The sequence below is a fragment of the Camelus bactrianus genome, chromosome X (genome assembly GCF_048773025.1).
Source record: "Camelus bactrianus isolate YW-2024 breed Bactrian camel chromosome X, ASM4877302v1, whole genome shotgun sequence".
NCBI classification, from domain to species: Eukaryota; Metazoa; Chordata; class Mammalia; order Artiodactyla; family Camelidae; genus Camelus; species Camelus bactrianus.
The window spans coordinates 42,291,030-42,304,019 of NC_133575.1; the positions used below are offsets into that span (position 1 = coordinate 42,291,030).

Here is a 12,990-nt window from a genome sequence, read left to right on the forward strand (position 1 = left end):
GGGAAGAAGGAAGGTTAAACTCCTTCAGAGTACCTCATGAACCTTCATCTTACATCTTCTGTATCCCCAAGACCCCAGTTCCTCAAATGGGCAGAAGGAGTCAAAGTCTGAATCCATTTTCTACACAGGGGTTCTTGATCCCAAACCCTTTGTGTTTCTCAGCAGAAAAGGAACTTGTTGGGAGTCAGAGGCAAAGCCAGGGGTGAAACAGGACCAGAGTGGCAAAGATTCCCCATGAGGGAGAAGCTGATGACCCATGGACTGATTGGCAGCAGAGTCCATAGCCTTCAACATGCAGTAGCTGTGGGAGGAGAAGCCAGGGAAGGGGATGGAAAAAACAGGGTTGGTCTAACCAACCCACAGAGGTGGCCTGCCAGACAGGACATACTTGTGGCCACTGTCAAGTGAAAATGTGATTCTGGGCAGACAAGTAGCACCCGCTTCCTGGCTCTTGCTCTCGTCCCCAGGAATGGAGGCATCCTTTGGCCTCTTTCACCAGATAGCCTGGTGCCCCTCCTCCATTTTTCTCTGGCTGTGTTGCCCCTTTCCTGACCCCTGATCCCCTCCTCTGAAGAGGAAAGCTGGGAAGTCAGGGTGATGGCTCCTCAGCATGCCCTGCTCTCTGCTTCCCCCACTCCCACCTCCACCACACACAGCTTTGGCTTCAAAAAGCAGAGAGGAGGAGAGGAAAGGAGGGCTGGCTAGTCATGCCTCCACCTTTTCTGGGCCTGGCCCCAGGACTTTATGCCCTGCAGCCCTTGGAGTTGGTGGGAGCACTCCAGCTGCAGCCCCACTCTGGTCCCTGATCCCAGGAGAAAGAATCGATGGCTCTTCAGAGCCCCAAAACCAACACAGTTGCCCGAAGTACCATGCAACAGACACACAGGCAAAAGACTCCCATGCAGCTCATGTATGCATCTGGTACACTGTGTGTGCCCAAATGTGCTAGCTGTGCTTCAAGCCCAGCTTCAGCAAGACCCAGTGGCTCCCGGCTCTCACTGGTCCACCCTCCAGCATCCTGCTGCCCCTCGCAGAGAACCTGCTCCCAGAGCCAGGAGCCATCCAGGGATCAGTCCTGGCAAGGAAACCTTGACCAACTTGCCGAGCCTTGGGACTGGCACCCATCTCTCAATTGAGCAGGACAAGCATGAGGGAGTGTTTACAAGGGTAGGGCCCCAGGAAAGAGGAGAAAAGGAGAGAGGGGGATTTGCAGGAGAGGGCAAGGGGCCAAGGCAAGGGACACAGGGAATGGTCAGCATGGATAGACAGAAGGCCAGAACCGAGGACTCCTCTCCCCAGGAAGTCTCCACCTTTTCTTCTGAGTGAGAGCACATCTGATCCCCAGAGGGGGACAGAGGCGGCCAGAACAGTCACCAGCTTGGGGCAGCCAGCACCTGCCCTCCACAGCAAAGCCTCCTCCTCATCTCTCCCTACCCTGGGGGCTGCAGAGCCGAATAACCGGCCCTCCGCCATGCATGCCAGGGACCTGGCTCTGCCGGCCCAGCCTCCATTTTGCTGCTTCTCCCACAGATGCTCCTTCCATTTTCTAAGCTGGCAGTTTAGGCTGGAAGTGGAAGCCGGAGTTGTGCCCAGCACCCAGGGGTTCCCAAGTGGTGCCAAGTCAGGGCTAGGGGGCCAAGTTCTCCCACATCTGGGGGTATCCAAGGGAGACATGCCCCAATGGGGCCAGTCCCTGCACCAGAGCAGCTGCCCCTTGCCTGGCTCCAGGCACCATGCCTGCTTTGAAGCAAAGAAGCTTGCTTCAGTCCCCCCCCCCACACACACAGCACACACACACTTCGGAGCTGCTTGGACAAAAGAGTCTGTCCTTCTCAGCAGCCTCGCAGCCTTGCTTGGGACGTGTCTCTCGCCTCCTCCCCCTCCCCTCCCTTGCCTGTCAAGCGCCTCTCACCAGGGACACCACACACACACACATGCACACACACACGCGTGCACACACTTGCAGCCACATACTCACACATATACATGTAGCCACACACACACACACAGGCAAACACAGCCCTCCCTGCAGCTTCATCTACAGAGACACCTCCACATTCAGAGAGACATCCCCACATGTCCATGTGCACATTCACACACAAAGGGACTAGGACGGAGAGGGACTCATGGCATCAAGGGATGAAGCTCAGCGAGCTGGGCACATGGGCTCCTCCATATAGATTCACAGGAGCTCCACAGCCTTCCTCCACACACCTCAACATACATACACACACACACACACACACACACACACACACACACACACACACACATATGTCCCCCCTACGCAGAGCACGATGCCCCCTCCTCCCCTCCTGTGGAGACACACACCACACACAGCCCCCGCAGAACCTCCCGCCCCCTGCCAGACACAGAGACACTGCTAAATCCCCCACACTGAGACAAACCCAATCCCCCTACACAGGAAAATGTGCCCCTCCGCCATACCTTCACCTCCTGACACACAGCTCCTCCCAATCCCCTCCAGATGGAGACCCTCCGACAGACACACACAGGGAAGCACAGATTTCCAACAGCCTCTCCTGGCCCAGCTGCAATGCTAGGGCTCAGGGTCTGCTGGCTTGGAACCCCAGGAACCCCTGCTGCACCCCAGGCCTCTAGGCCCCCACTCTCCAGCCCCACTGGGTTGCCCCACTGCCCTCCCCCATCTGCTGGTCCATACCTGCTCATACCAGTCCCGGTTGGTACAGGTGCACTCGGGCCACCAGCTGGGGCCGCTGCCGTTGAGTTTGGGGGTGCTCTTGCCCGGGACTGGCTTAGGGGGCACCGGTCCCACATCCCGGCCGGTGGGGATGAGCTTGGCCTTGGTGCGGGGGGTGGGGGTGGCCCCCGCCTGCGAAGGCAGGGTCTGCGAGCTGTAGCCCCCATAACCGGCGCTGGCTCCATTGCCCCCACCTGGCCCGTAGGGGTCGGGTACCTGCCAGTCCCCGTAGCCCGGAGGCTCGAGGCGCCGCAGGGCGGCCAGGCGGGTCACCTCGTAGCACTCGGGGCACTTACAGCAGTGCTGGTGCTTGTGCATGGCACTGCCCCCCGCGGCCCGGACCCCCCAGCCCACGCCGGTTTCCACGCCGCCGCCGCCGCCGCCGCCGCCGCCGCCGCCGCCGCCGCCGGGCTCCCGGGCACACTCACACTGCTCGGACCAGGAAGGGGGGGGCACCCGTGGGGGCGCCCGGGCAGAGCGGGGCCTGGGGCCGGGCGGGCGTCCCGGGGCCTCTGCCCCCACGCTGCCCCGCACCCACGGCTCCCCCTCCAGCACTGGCGGCTCCGTGTCGCCCGTCGTGGCTCCTGGGCCGAGGCCCAGCGGCAAAGAAGAAGCGGGAGCTTGGGCAGAAGCTAGGAGCTGCGAGGACCGCTCCTGCACTGGTCCCCAGGATGGATCTGAGTGGAGTCAAGAGCATCTCTCCCTGGCTCCCTTCTCAGTTGATTCCAGCCAATCAGCGTGCAGAGTCAGGCAGCGGCAGCGGCAGCGGCAGGAATGCTAAACAGCGGCTCCTTAAAGGAACAGAAGCAGTGGCGCCCCCAGGCTCAGCACCAGCTCCCCAGATATCTGGGCTACCGCCGACCCTAAGGCGGGGGCAGGGGACTTGGGCCATGGGTGAGCTCAGCCCCCAATCTCGTGCCCCCTTATCCCCAATTTCAGCCCGTTCTCCTCCCACTCCACCCCACCCCACTACCAAGAGGGAGTTGCAGGGAGATGCTCAATGGGTCTCCCGGCTTGCTCTGAGCTGGGGCTACCAGAAGTAAAGACTTGAGGCGGCAGAACAGATCGGAGGGACGTTAGAGCAGGGTGAGGGAGGTGATCTCTCCTAACAGGGTACCAAGGAAGAAGGCAGCTTATGAGGTCACACTCTTGTCAGTGCCTCTTCCTCAGAACTATTGTTCTCTCAACCTCTAGGCCCTGGAATGACTGCAACCTCACACTTGACCTGCTTCCATCACTAGTGAGGAATGTCAAGCCTAGAACAGGAGGAAAAGAAAGCTCTAAGCTCTTGCCCTGGTGCACAGACTCCTATCTCCTCCACCCGACTACTGCATAGTTATGATGAGGGAAAGAGCTTCAGGATGCCAGGAGAGTAAAGAAAGTCCAGGGCAGGAGGAAAGTTAAGAAGAGATCTGGATAAACAACAAATTTCTACTGTATAGCACAGGAAACTATATCCAATATCTTGTAGTAAGCTATAATGTAAAAGAATATGAAAAAGAATATATGTATGCATATGTATGACTGAAACATTGTGCTAGACACCAGAAATTGACACAACATTGTAAACTGACTATACTTCAGTTAAAAAAAAAAAGTGGAAGGAGAAGAAGAAGAAAGAAGCAGAAGCAGAAGCGAAAGAAAGAAAGAAAGAAAGAAAGAAAGAAAGAAAGAAAGAAAGAAAGAAAGAAAGAAAGAAAGAAAGAAAGAAAGAAAGAAAGAAAGAAAGAAAATCTGAAGTGAAGGAAACCTAAGGGTATGGAGAATAAGTTGGAAATACTTGTCCAAGGACAGGGACATACTTGTCCTTAGCCTCTCCTGGCTCAGCCTGTTGGGGGATGACATGCCAGGAAAACTCTTGCTGTTCTTACTGTTCTTGTTTTGTCATTAGCTACCAATTATTGAGTCTTTACAAAATCCTAAGTGTTTTACATGTAAACAAAAAGCCTACCAAGGTGCCACTACTATTACCTGAATTTTACCAATGAGAAATTGAGGCTCAGTGATGTTAATACAGCTAGGTAACACAGCTGGAAGTAACAGAAGCGGGATGCCCAACCTGGCTGTTTGACTCCAGAATCCATGCTCTGAACCACTCATGTACAACAGGTCTATTCTCAGTTCTCCTGCAGAACTCAGTTCAACAAACATTCATTGCACACCTACTCTGAGCAAGACCTTGACCCAGGCCCTAGGGCTACAGAAATTCATTCTTAATTCAACAAATGTTCATTGAGCATTCATCTGCTATGTGCCAGGCTCTGTTCCAGGATTTGAGGATAGAGCAGCAAACAAAATGAAACACAACAAGTCCTTGCCCTTGGGGAGCTTACATTCTAGTGAGAGGACACAGACAAAAATTAGCAAAATAAATAAGTGAATTCTGTACTACTATGTATGATGATAAGGGCTGTGGAAAAAAAGAAAAAGAGCAGAGAATGAGGGATAGGAAGTACTAGGGGAGGACATGGGGTTGTGATCATTTTTCTTCAAGTTTTTTACCGCCACATTTTAAGGTGAAAATTTTCAAACATACGGAAAAATTCAAAGAATTTTACAGGGAACAAACACCCAATTGCCATCTAGATTCTCATTCTATTTTACTATACTAGCTTTCTCACATAATCTATCCTCCACATAGCCACTCCAACTTTTTAAAAAATGAAACTTTGCAAACATATAGAAATTGAAAGAATAGTACAATGAACATATATATATATGTATGTATGTGTGTGTATCTATATCTATATATCTTCCTCATAGAGTCAACAGCTGGTAATGTCTTGTTATATTTGCTCTATCGATCTAGCTACATTTTTGTTCTGAACCATTCAAATGTAAGTTACAGATTTCATTACATTCCTCCCGTAAATACTTCAGCATTCATCTTGTAGGAATAAAAACATTCTCCCACATAACCACAATATTATTATGACATCTAAGAAAATTAACAATAGTTTCATATCATCTCATGTCCAGTCTACATTCAAATTTCTCCAAACTTGCCTTTAAAAAACTTTAACATCAGGCCGCCTTTTTGCTCCCTCCTCTTCGGAGACAGTCCGCACTCTGTCTATGGAGTGTGTACCTACTTTTACTCTAATCTGAGCACTGAAACCCCACACCACGTGGCCTTTCTCTTGCCTTTTGAAACAGCCTACACTCTATGTAGTATGTATCTCTCTAAATAAATCTACCTTTACTCAAAAAAAATTTTTTTAACATCAGAGTCTAATCAAGTCTGTCACGTTGCATTTGTGTGTTTGGTCACATTTAATCTAGAACAGCCCCAATCTTAAAAAAAAACTTTTTATTTTGAAATAAGTATAGATTTACAAGGAAGTTGCATAAATAGTATAGAGAGGGCCAGTGTACCCTTCATCCAGTTATCTACAATAATTTCATCTTACATAATTATAGTACAGTATCAAAACCAGGAAATTGACATTGGTACAATGTGTATATATCTCTATACCATTTAACCACATGTGGAGATTCCTGTAACAACCACTGCAATCAAGATACAGAACTATTTCCTCACCACAAAGATCTACTGGTGTCATCATTCTATCATGTTGAGGAAATTGTAGAAAACTTACCTCCATTTAAGTCTCTTTACCCTGTCCCATATATAGTACGGTTTTCTTAAATATTTCCTCTACACATATCAAGCTCCAAATCAGATAATGTTATACTTATTGCTTCAACCATCAAACACTATTTAGACAACTCAAGAGGAGAAAAGTCTGTTGTATGTACTTACACTTTTACTCATTCTATTCTTTCTTCCTTCCTGATGTTCCAAGATTTCTCCTTTTATCATTTCCTTTGTTTTGAGAACTGCCTTTAATCAGTCTTTTAGGGTGGGTCTGCTGGTGTCACAGTCTCTTAGCCTTCCTTTGTCTGAGGATACCTTGATTTCTCCCTCATTTCTGAAGGATATTTTCACCAGATATAGCATCCAGGCTTGGAAGTTCTTTTCTTTCAACACTTGGAATATGTTGCGCCACTTCCTTCTGGCCACCACAGTTTCTGATGAGAAACTGCTGATATTTAAATTGTTTTTCCCCTGTTGGTAAATGGTCTTTCTCTCTTACTGCTTTCAAGATTTTTTTCTTTGTCTTGCTTTTAAAAGTTTGATTGTAATGAGAATTGGCATGGCATTTCTTTGACTTTATCCTGTTTGGGGTTTATTTGGCTTCTTGAATCTGTAGGTTTGTCTTATGCCAAATTTTGGGAATTTTCAGCCATTATTTCTTGAAGACTTTTTCAGCTTCACCCTTTTTCTCTTGTCTTTTTGGGACTCTGATGATACAAATATTAGGGCTTTTGTTATAGTCCCACATGTCTCTGAGGCTCTGCTCATTTTTTTAAAGTCTATTTTCCAACTAATGTTCAGATTGGGTAATTTCTAATACTCTATTTCAAGTTCATTGATTCTTTCCTCATCCTGATGAGCCCATCCACTGAGTTTTTTGGTTGTGTTATTGTATTCTTCTGTTCTAAACTTTCTATTTGATTCTTCATCATACCTCCTATTTCTTTGCTAAGATTTTCTATTTTTTTTTCATTTGTTTCAAACTTGTTTGTAATTGCTCACTGAAGCATTTTTTTAAATGTTGGCCACTTTAGAATCCTTCTCAGATCATTGATAGCTTGCTGTCATCTTGGTGTTGGCAACTGTTTATTATTTCTCATTCAAGTTGAGGGCCTCTGGGTTCCTAATATGATGACTGAATTTTCATTGCACCCTAGACATTTTTGGATATTACCTTATAAGACAAAATCTTACTTAAATCTTTTGTTTGGGTAGGCTTCTTCTGACACTGTTGCCATCAGTGGAGGGGGCCACTGCCTGGTTCCTGCCAGGTATGAGTAGAAGTTCAAGGTCCCCCCTTGGCATTGGTTGATATCCAAGGTGGGGCTCTTCCTTACTGTTAGGCAGGGGTGGGAGTTTCAGCTCCCCACTAGGGCTTCACTGACACCACCCTGGCTGGGAGTGGTTGAAGGGCCTCCTTCCAGCTCCCCAGGTGGCTTCCACTGACCACAAGTAGGGGTGCTGGTGGGGGTGAAGGTGGTAGAGGAGTGTGGTGGGGAGGGAAGATGGGAGAGAGCACTGGCAAAAGTTCTGACTCTTCACTTGGCCTCCTGACACTCTGATAGCCCCCAGCAGGGAGGGAAAGTCTTGTTACCTTGTGGAGAATGGAAGTCCAGACTCTCTACTTAGCCTTCTCTGACATCACCCCAGAGAGCAGGGGGTGGGGAGGAGCCTGGTATAAGGGAAAGTCTTGGTTTCTACTTGGTCTTTGCCAGCTGGCATGGGTGGGGCTGCAGTTTTTTCTGTGATGCCTGGGTGCAGTAGAATGTTTACTGTCAAGTGTTTTCTGCTGTATGGCTAAGTTGCCCATTTGCTAGTCCTTGGATTAGAGAGAGTGGGTTTTTATTGAGGCTTTTTGTGTGCGTGCCCATTGGCATTTCCAGGTTGGCTTCTCTAGTACCCAGCCTGGAATATATGAGGAAACAAGAAAACCCAGGGAACTCACGTAGTCAGGTCTGCCCTTTTCTCCTTTTAGAGTCTTCTTATGTTTGTTTTATGGATCACGTGCAGAGTTTTAGCTGTCCTTAGTGGGAGAAATAGGGAGAAGTGTGTCTACTCCAACTGGGTCCAGAACTAGAAGTCTCCTTAATCTTTTTTTTAAATTAATGACATTGGCTTTTTGAAAAGTACAAGTCAGTTGTTTCATAGAATATCCTACTTTGGGATTTGTCTGTTTTTTTTTTTTTCCCTCATGGTGTCATTTACCTTGTTCCTCTATACCCTGTATTTACCCTGTAAAACTGGAAGTTAGAATAGAGGCAATCTTAAATAGGTTGGTCAAGGTAGGCCTCACTGAGAAGGTGACATTTGAACAAGGACTTGAAGGAGATGAGGAAGTGACCCATGCAGAAGAATATACCTAGCAAGGGAACAGCCAGTGCAAAGGTCCTGGGTAAGGAGTGCACTTGGCTTGTTCAAGGAGTAGATGGAGCAGAGTGGAAGGAGGGGAAGTACTATGAGATGAGATCAGAAATTTAGTAGGAGACCAGATTATATGGGGCCATTGAAAGGATTTTGGCTTTATTCTGAGAGAGATGGGGAGCCCTTGGAGGGTTCTGTACAGAGAACTGTCATGATCTGACTTGTGTTTACCAGGATTGCTCTGGCTTCTGTGTGGAGACTAGGCCACAGGGGACAAGAATGAAGCAGTGAGACTAATCAGAAGACTGCACTGATCCAGGTAAAAGGTGATGGCAGGTGGTAGCACTGGAGGTGATGAGTGATTGGATTCTCACGGATGAATTTTGAAGGGAAAGTCAACAGGATTTGTTAACAGATTGAATATGAGGTACGGCTCCAAGGTTTTTTGGCCAGAGCAATTGGAAAGGTGAGATTGCCACTGACTGAGATGAGGACAGCTTTAGGGAAGGGGTCATTTAGAGGGGAAAGATGAGGTGTCCAGATTTGGACATGTTGAGATTGAGACGTCTATCAGACATCCAAGTGGAGATGAATAGTAAACAGGTCCTGTTGCCAAGGTGCTCAAAGTTAGAGAAATGGAAATACAGAAGCAGATTATTACAATATTTGTGAAAAGTGCTGTTTCAGAGGGGTATACCAAAAAGCAAGTTATCAACTCTCCTTGTTGGGGGCAGGAGGGGCTTATGAAAAATTTTACAAAAGAGATGACATTTTAAATTTGGTCCTGATGGGTTACAAGGTGCTCATTAGGTAGAGAAAAGAGAGAAGTGTCTTGTTTTCTTTATTCTTAGACCCTGGCACACAGTGGTTGCTCAGTCAGATGCAGTCCAGTCACTAGCTGCGTGACCTTGGCAGTTACTTTACTTCTCTGAGCTTCAGTTTCTTTATCTATGAAATAGAAATAATCATAGGGTTTTGTGAGGATTAAATGTAAAACACTTAGCATATTACCTAGTATACAGTGGGTTAGGGTCAATTATTATTGCTGAATGAACAAATGAATGAATATCCTTCCTAACCAAGTCTAGGCTAGGCTGGTAACCCAGGACCTTAAAGTCTTTTATATGCTCAGCAGTTTGTCAATACCATAGAGTGCTAGACTCTTTTCCTACATCCTAAAAGTAGGTCAGGAAAAAAGCCCCCTATAGCCTGGGCCTTGGTTGAGGAATAAGCATTGCTAAGCTGGAAGTGAATGGAGAGAGTCAAACTGTCTTCTGCACATCCCATCCCCATTGACTCTCATTTTTCAGTTTTAATGAATTTGAGTAAAATCCGTTTACATTCATAGTGAGCTTCCCCCCACGCCACAGTCTCTGAGACTCAGACTGGACTTGGTGAGCAAACCTGGGAAGAGGTGGGCAACCCTGAGTGCCTTAACACTTGCAACCCCTTCCCAACTGCTAGAGCTCCTGCCTGAGGTCTCAGGGAGACAGGTGCCCCCTACAGGTCGAAAACAGCCCCACGCCCCTGCAGGCGGCTGTGGTTGCTAGGCAACCAGGCGGCCTGCATAGAGACTGAAGCAACCCAGGAGCAAAGAGCGTGAGAAGGGATTTGGGAGGAGATAGACCATTTCTCACTCCCATCTACCATCTCTCCGGCGCCCTCAGCAAATTGACGGGGTTGGGGCAGTGCGGCCTGCTGCTCTCTGATAATCTGGGTTCATTTCTTGAAAGTACAGCTTTATTGGGGGACCCAATCTTTGTGTGTGGAGAAACAATCACCCTTGCTCTGCAGCTGTTGGGTTACAACTGGGAGCCGGAGACAGATTGCTTAAGGCAGAAGTTTCTGGTTTGCAAGTAGGGAGCATTGCTGTCGGTGTGCATCCTTGATGAATGGGAATTCTAACACATAGGGCGTAGGTGGGAATAATTTTGGTGATTAGTTCAATAAGGTATCAAGACTTCTCCATCATTCCCAATGTATGGATTAGGGAACGCCTACTTTAGCCCATTAAAATTAAAAGGGCCCATAGAAATGACAATATATAAAGGATCATTCATACCTTGTTGGAGACAAGTTTCTCAGTGGCTTTCCTGAATTAGATTTCTCTATGGAGTAGGAAGAGATCCTGAGGTCTGGTGACCCCTGTGAGTAGGGGCAGAGCCCAACAAGAAGAAAAGAAATAAAAGAAGAATGGGAGGGTGGTAACAGAATTCAGCAGCTTCCTAGTGCTGTGTCTGGTTTGGGGCTAGCAAATTCTCTTGGCTCTGTGCCCCCTCCATCAGGACCATGCTGAAGCACCCCACCCTTATGAGGGCCTTTGGGGACCAGAAATCTGAAGCTTTTCCTCCTAGTAACCTAGCATTCTGGCCCGGAGTAGGTACAGGCAGGCCAAGGCTGTGGCCACAATAATCCCTCCATTTGGGATTTGCCTCAGCTAGTACAGCAGGAGCTTCATGGTGGCAGAGCCCCAAGCCATGGCAAGCTTAGGGGAGAGCTGTGCCCGGAGTCTCGTCGTGGGCTTTCCCTCAAGAGTTCCAAGGTAGAGATAGAAGCTGAGGTATTGGCAGTCAGAGAGGTCCTGATCCAGCTCTGCCCCCATCCACAACATTTCCACAGGGCACGATGGCAGGGGGAGGCTCCTGGCTCCGAGTGCTTCTAAACTGAACTGGGTCGGGGCTGTGCCTCAGCTCTATTAATAGCCCCCTAGCCCAGCCTGCTAGCCCCAAACCCGGATGCCAGAAGCTGTGAGTCAGCAGCTAAAAATAACAGAGAGCAACTGCACCCGAACCCCAATGAGCAGCTCCCCTTGGCTCTTCGCCCTCAAGTTTTTGTCAGTCTCAGTCTCCAGTCCAGGGCCCACAGAGGTTAAGTGCGCCATAGCTGTCCAGTCCTCCTGGGAAGGGAAGAAGGATGTGTGGTGGCAGGCTCAGGGCTGAGTACTCAAGGCTAGGGGGTAGGGGCAAGGGTTTGGGACACTCCGGCCAGGAGTCTGGACTCTGAGGTTAGAGGACTGCGGCTGAGAACCTGGGAGCTGAGAGGTTGAGGTTGCGGGGGTTGGAGACCCTGGAGGTGGTCAAGGTTAGGTCGGAAGGGGAGGAGAGGAAGAGGTTGCAGGGCTGTGAGGCTGGGCGACTGGGAGAGGACAGAAAAGCAGGGATGAGGGGATACATGCTGAAGAGGTGGGAGCCCGGCAGTACCTGACAGGCTGGGCGCCCCAGAGCTGGGGCCGGCAGTCGGTCTGAGGGGCGGGATCGGGAACGGGGGAAACTAAGGAAATTCAGCTTGAAAAGGCAGTGTGCAGAGGAGACCTGTTGGGTCCAAGGCGCCGTGGACCCCGGCGAAGACCGGGACCAGGCAGCGGCCGCGGAGTCGGCTCTCGGCGCGCCTCCTGCTTCCCCGCCCGTCGCACGCGGGTGCCCCCGCCTACCACGCCAGCTGCAGGCCAGGTATGTTGGCGTGGACGGCGGCCTGTGTATGTATGTGCATGTGTGTGCATGGCGGGGGCGGGGCGGCGAGAGAAGGGAAGGGGCGGGGTTTGGGAGGAGGAGGGGGCGGGAACACAAATTCAAACTCAATTCGGTCCATCCAGAGACCGGAAGTGGCCTGGGGCGTTCTGGGAATTGTAGTTCCCGGGGCTTCCCCAACCGAGGAGGGTCTCGTCCCTAAGGTGCCAGTGCTGCCCCAGGTCCCAGTCTGGCGAGAGAGGAGGAATTGAGAACCGAACCTCCTGATCTCGTTAGACCCTTAAATCGATTTCCCTTCATGTGAAGACACGAACCCAGGCGAATGTGGGTGCGGTGGGGGACTGAAGAGTCAGCCACAGAGCCCCCTCCTGTCCCGGTGCTTGCCTTAGCCCCTCCCCCACTTCTACCAGACTCCACATCCTAGGCCAGCTCCGCGTTGGTCACCTTAACTGTTTAGCCCGAGGACTCACGAGCAGCAAACACACCGGGGAACTTGCTCCTTGAGGGAAAGTCGCGCCCGGCAACCAGACCCTGCGTGCAGCCCAAAGAAGCGAAAACTTGTGGAAATCGGACCACGCCCTGAGGGTCCGGAGTCAAGGACACAGATCCCCTACCGGCACGAAAAACAGGTGGCATTCGGCAAATACGTCACGGGTGACGACCGACGCAGCCCTCCTCTTGGGGCAGCTGACCACAAGGTGGAGCTACAGCGCAACTCTGCACCATGCGCCTGGGCCACCGGAACGCCCGCCGTGGCGGCTGCTCTCCTGCTTCCCACTGGCAGCACTTCATTGCCCTAGGTGGTCCTTTTGCCACTTCCAATCTACGAATCTCCCCGTGAT

At 50.0% G+C, this 12,990-nt stretch overlaps 2 protein-coding genes across 2 annotated transcripts in view; both read right to left on the reverse strand.

The window, feature by feature from the left end:
• The window catches only part of DLG3 (discs large MAGUK scaffold protein 3), a 51,594-nt gene extending 48,512 nt beyond the window's left edge, over positions 1-3,082 (reverse strand). Inside the window, exon 1 of the mRNA XM_010973623.3 lies at positions 2,684-3,082. Within this exon, the coding sequence (XP_010971925.1) occupies positions 2,684-3,040 (357 nt within the window). The 5' untranslated portion in view covers positions 3,041-3,082. The remainder of the gene's footprint in view (positions 1-2,683) is intronic.
• Positions 3,083-9,506: 6,424 nt separating this feature from the next.
• Positions 9,507-12,940, reverse strand: LOC105083732 (uncharacterized). Its single transcript, XM_074358975.1, has 5 exons — positions 12,815-12,940; positions 11,882-12,346; positions 11,467-11,577; positions 10,744-10,826; positions 9,507-9,629 (listed from the first exon to the last, which is right to left on the reverse strand). The coding sequence occupies exons 1-5, from the start codon at positions 12,938-12,940 to the stop codon at positions 9,626-9,628; spliced, it is 789 nt and encodes a 262-aa protein (XP_074215076.1). The 3' UTR covers positions 9,507-9,625.
• Positions 12,941-12,990: the final 50 nt, after the last annotated feature.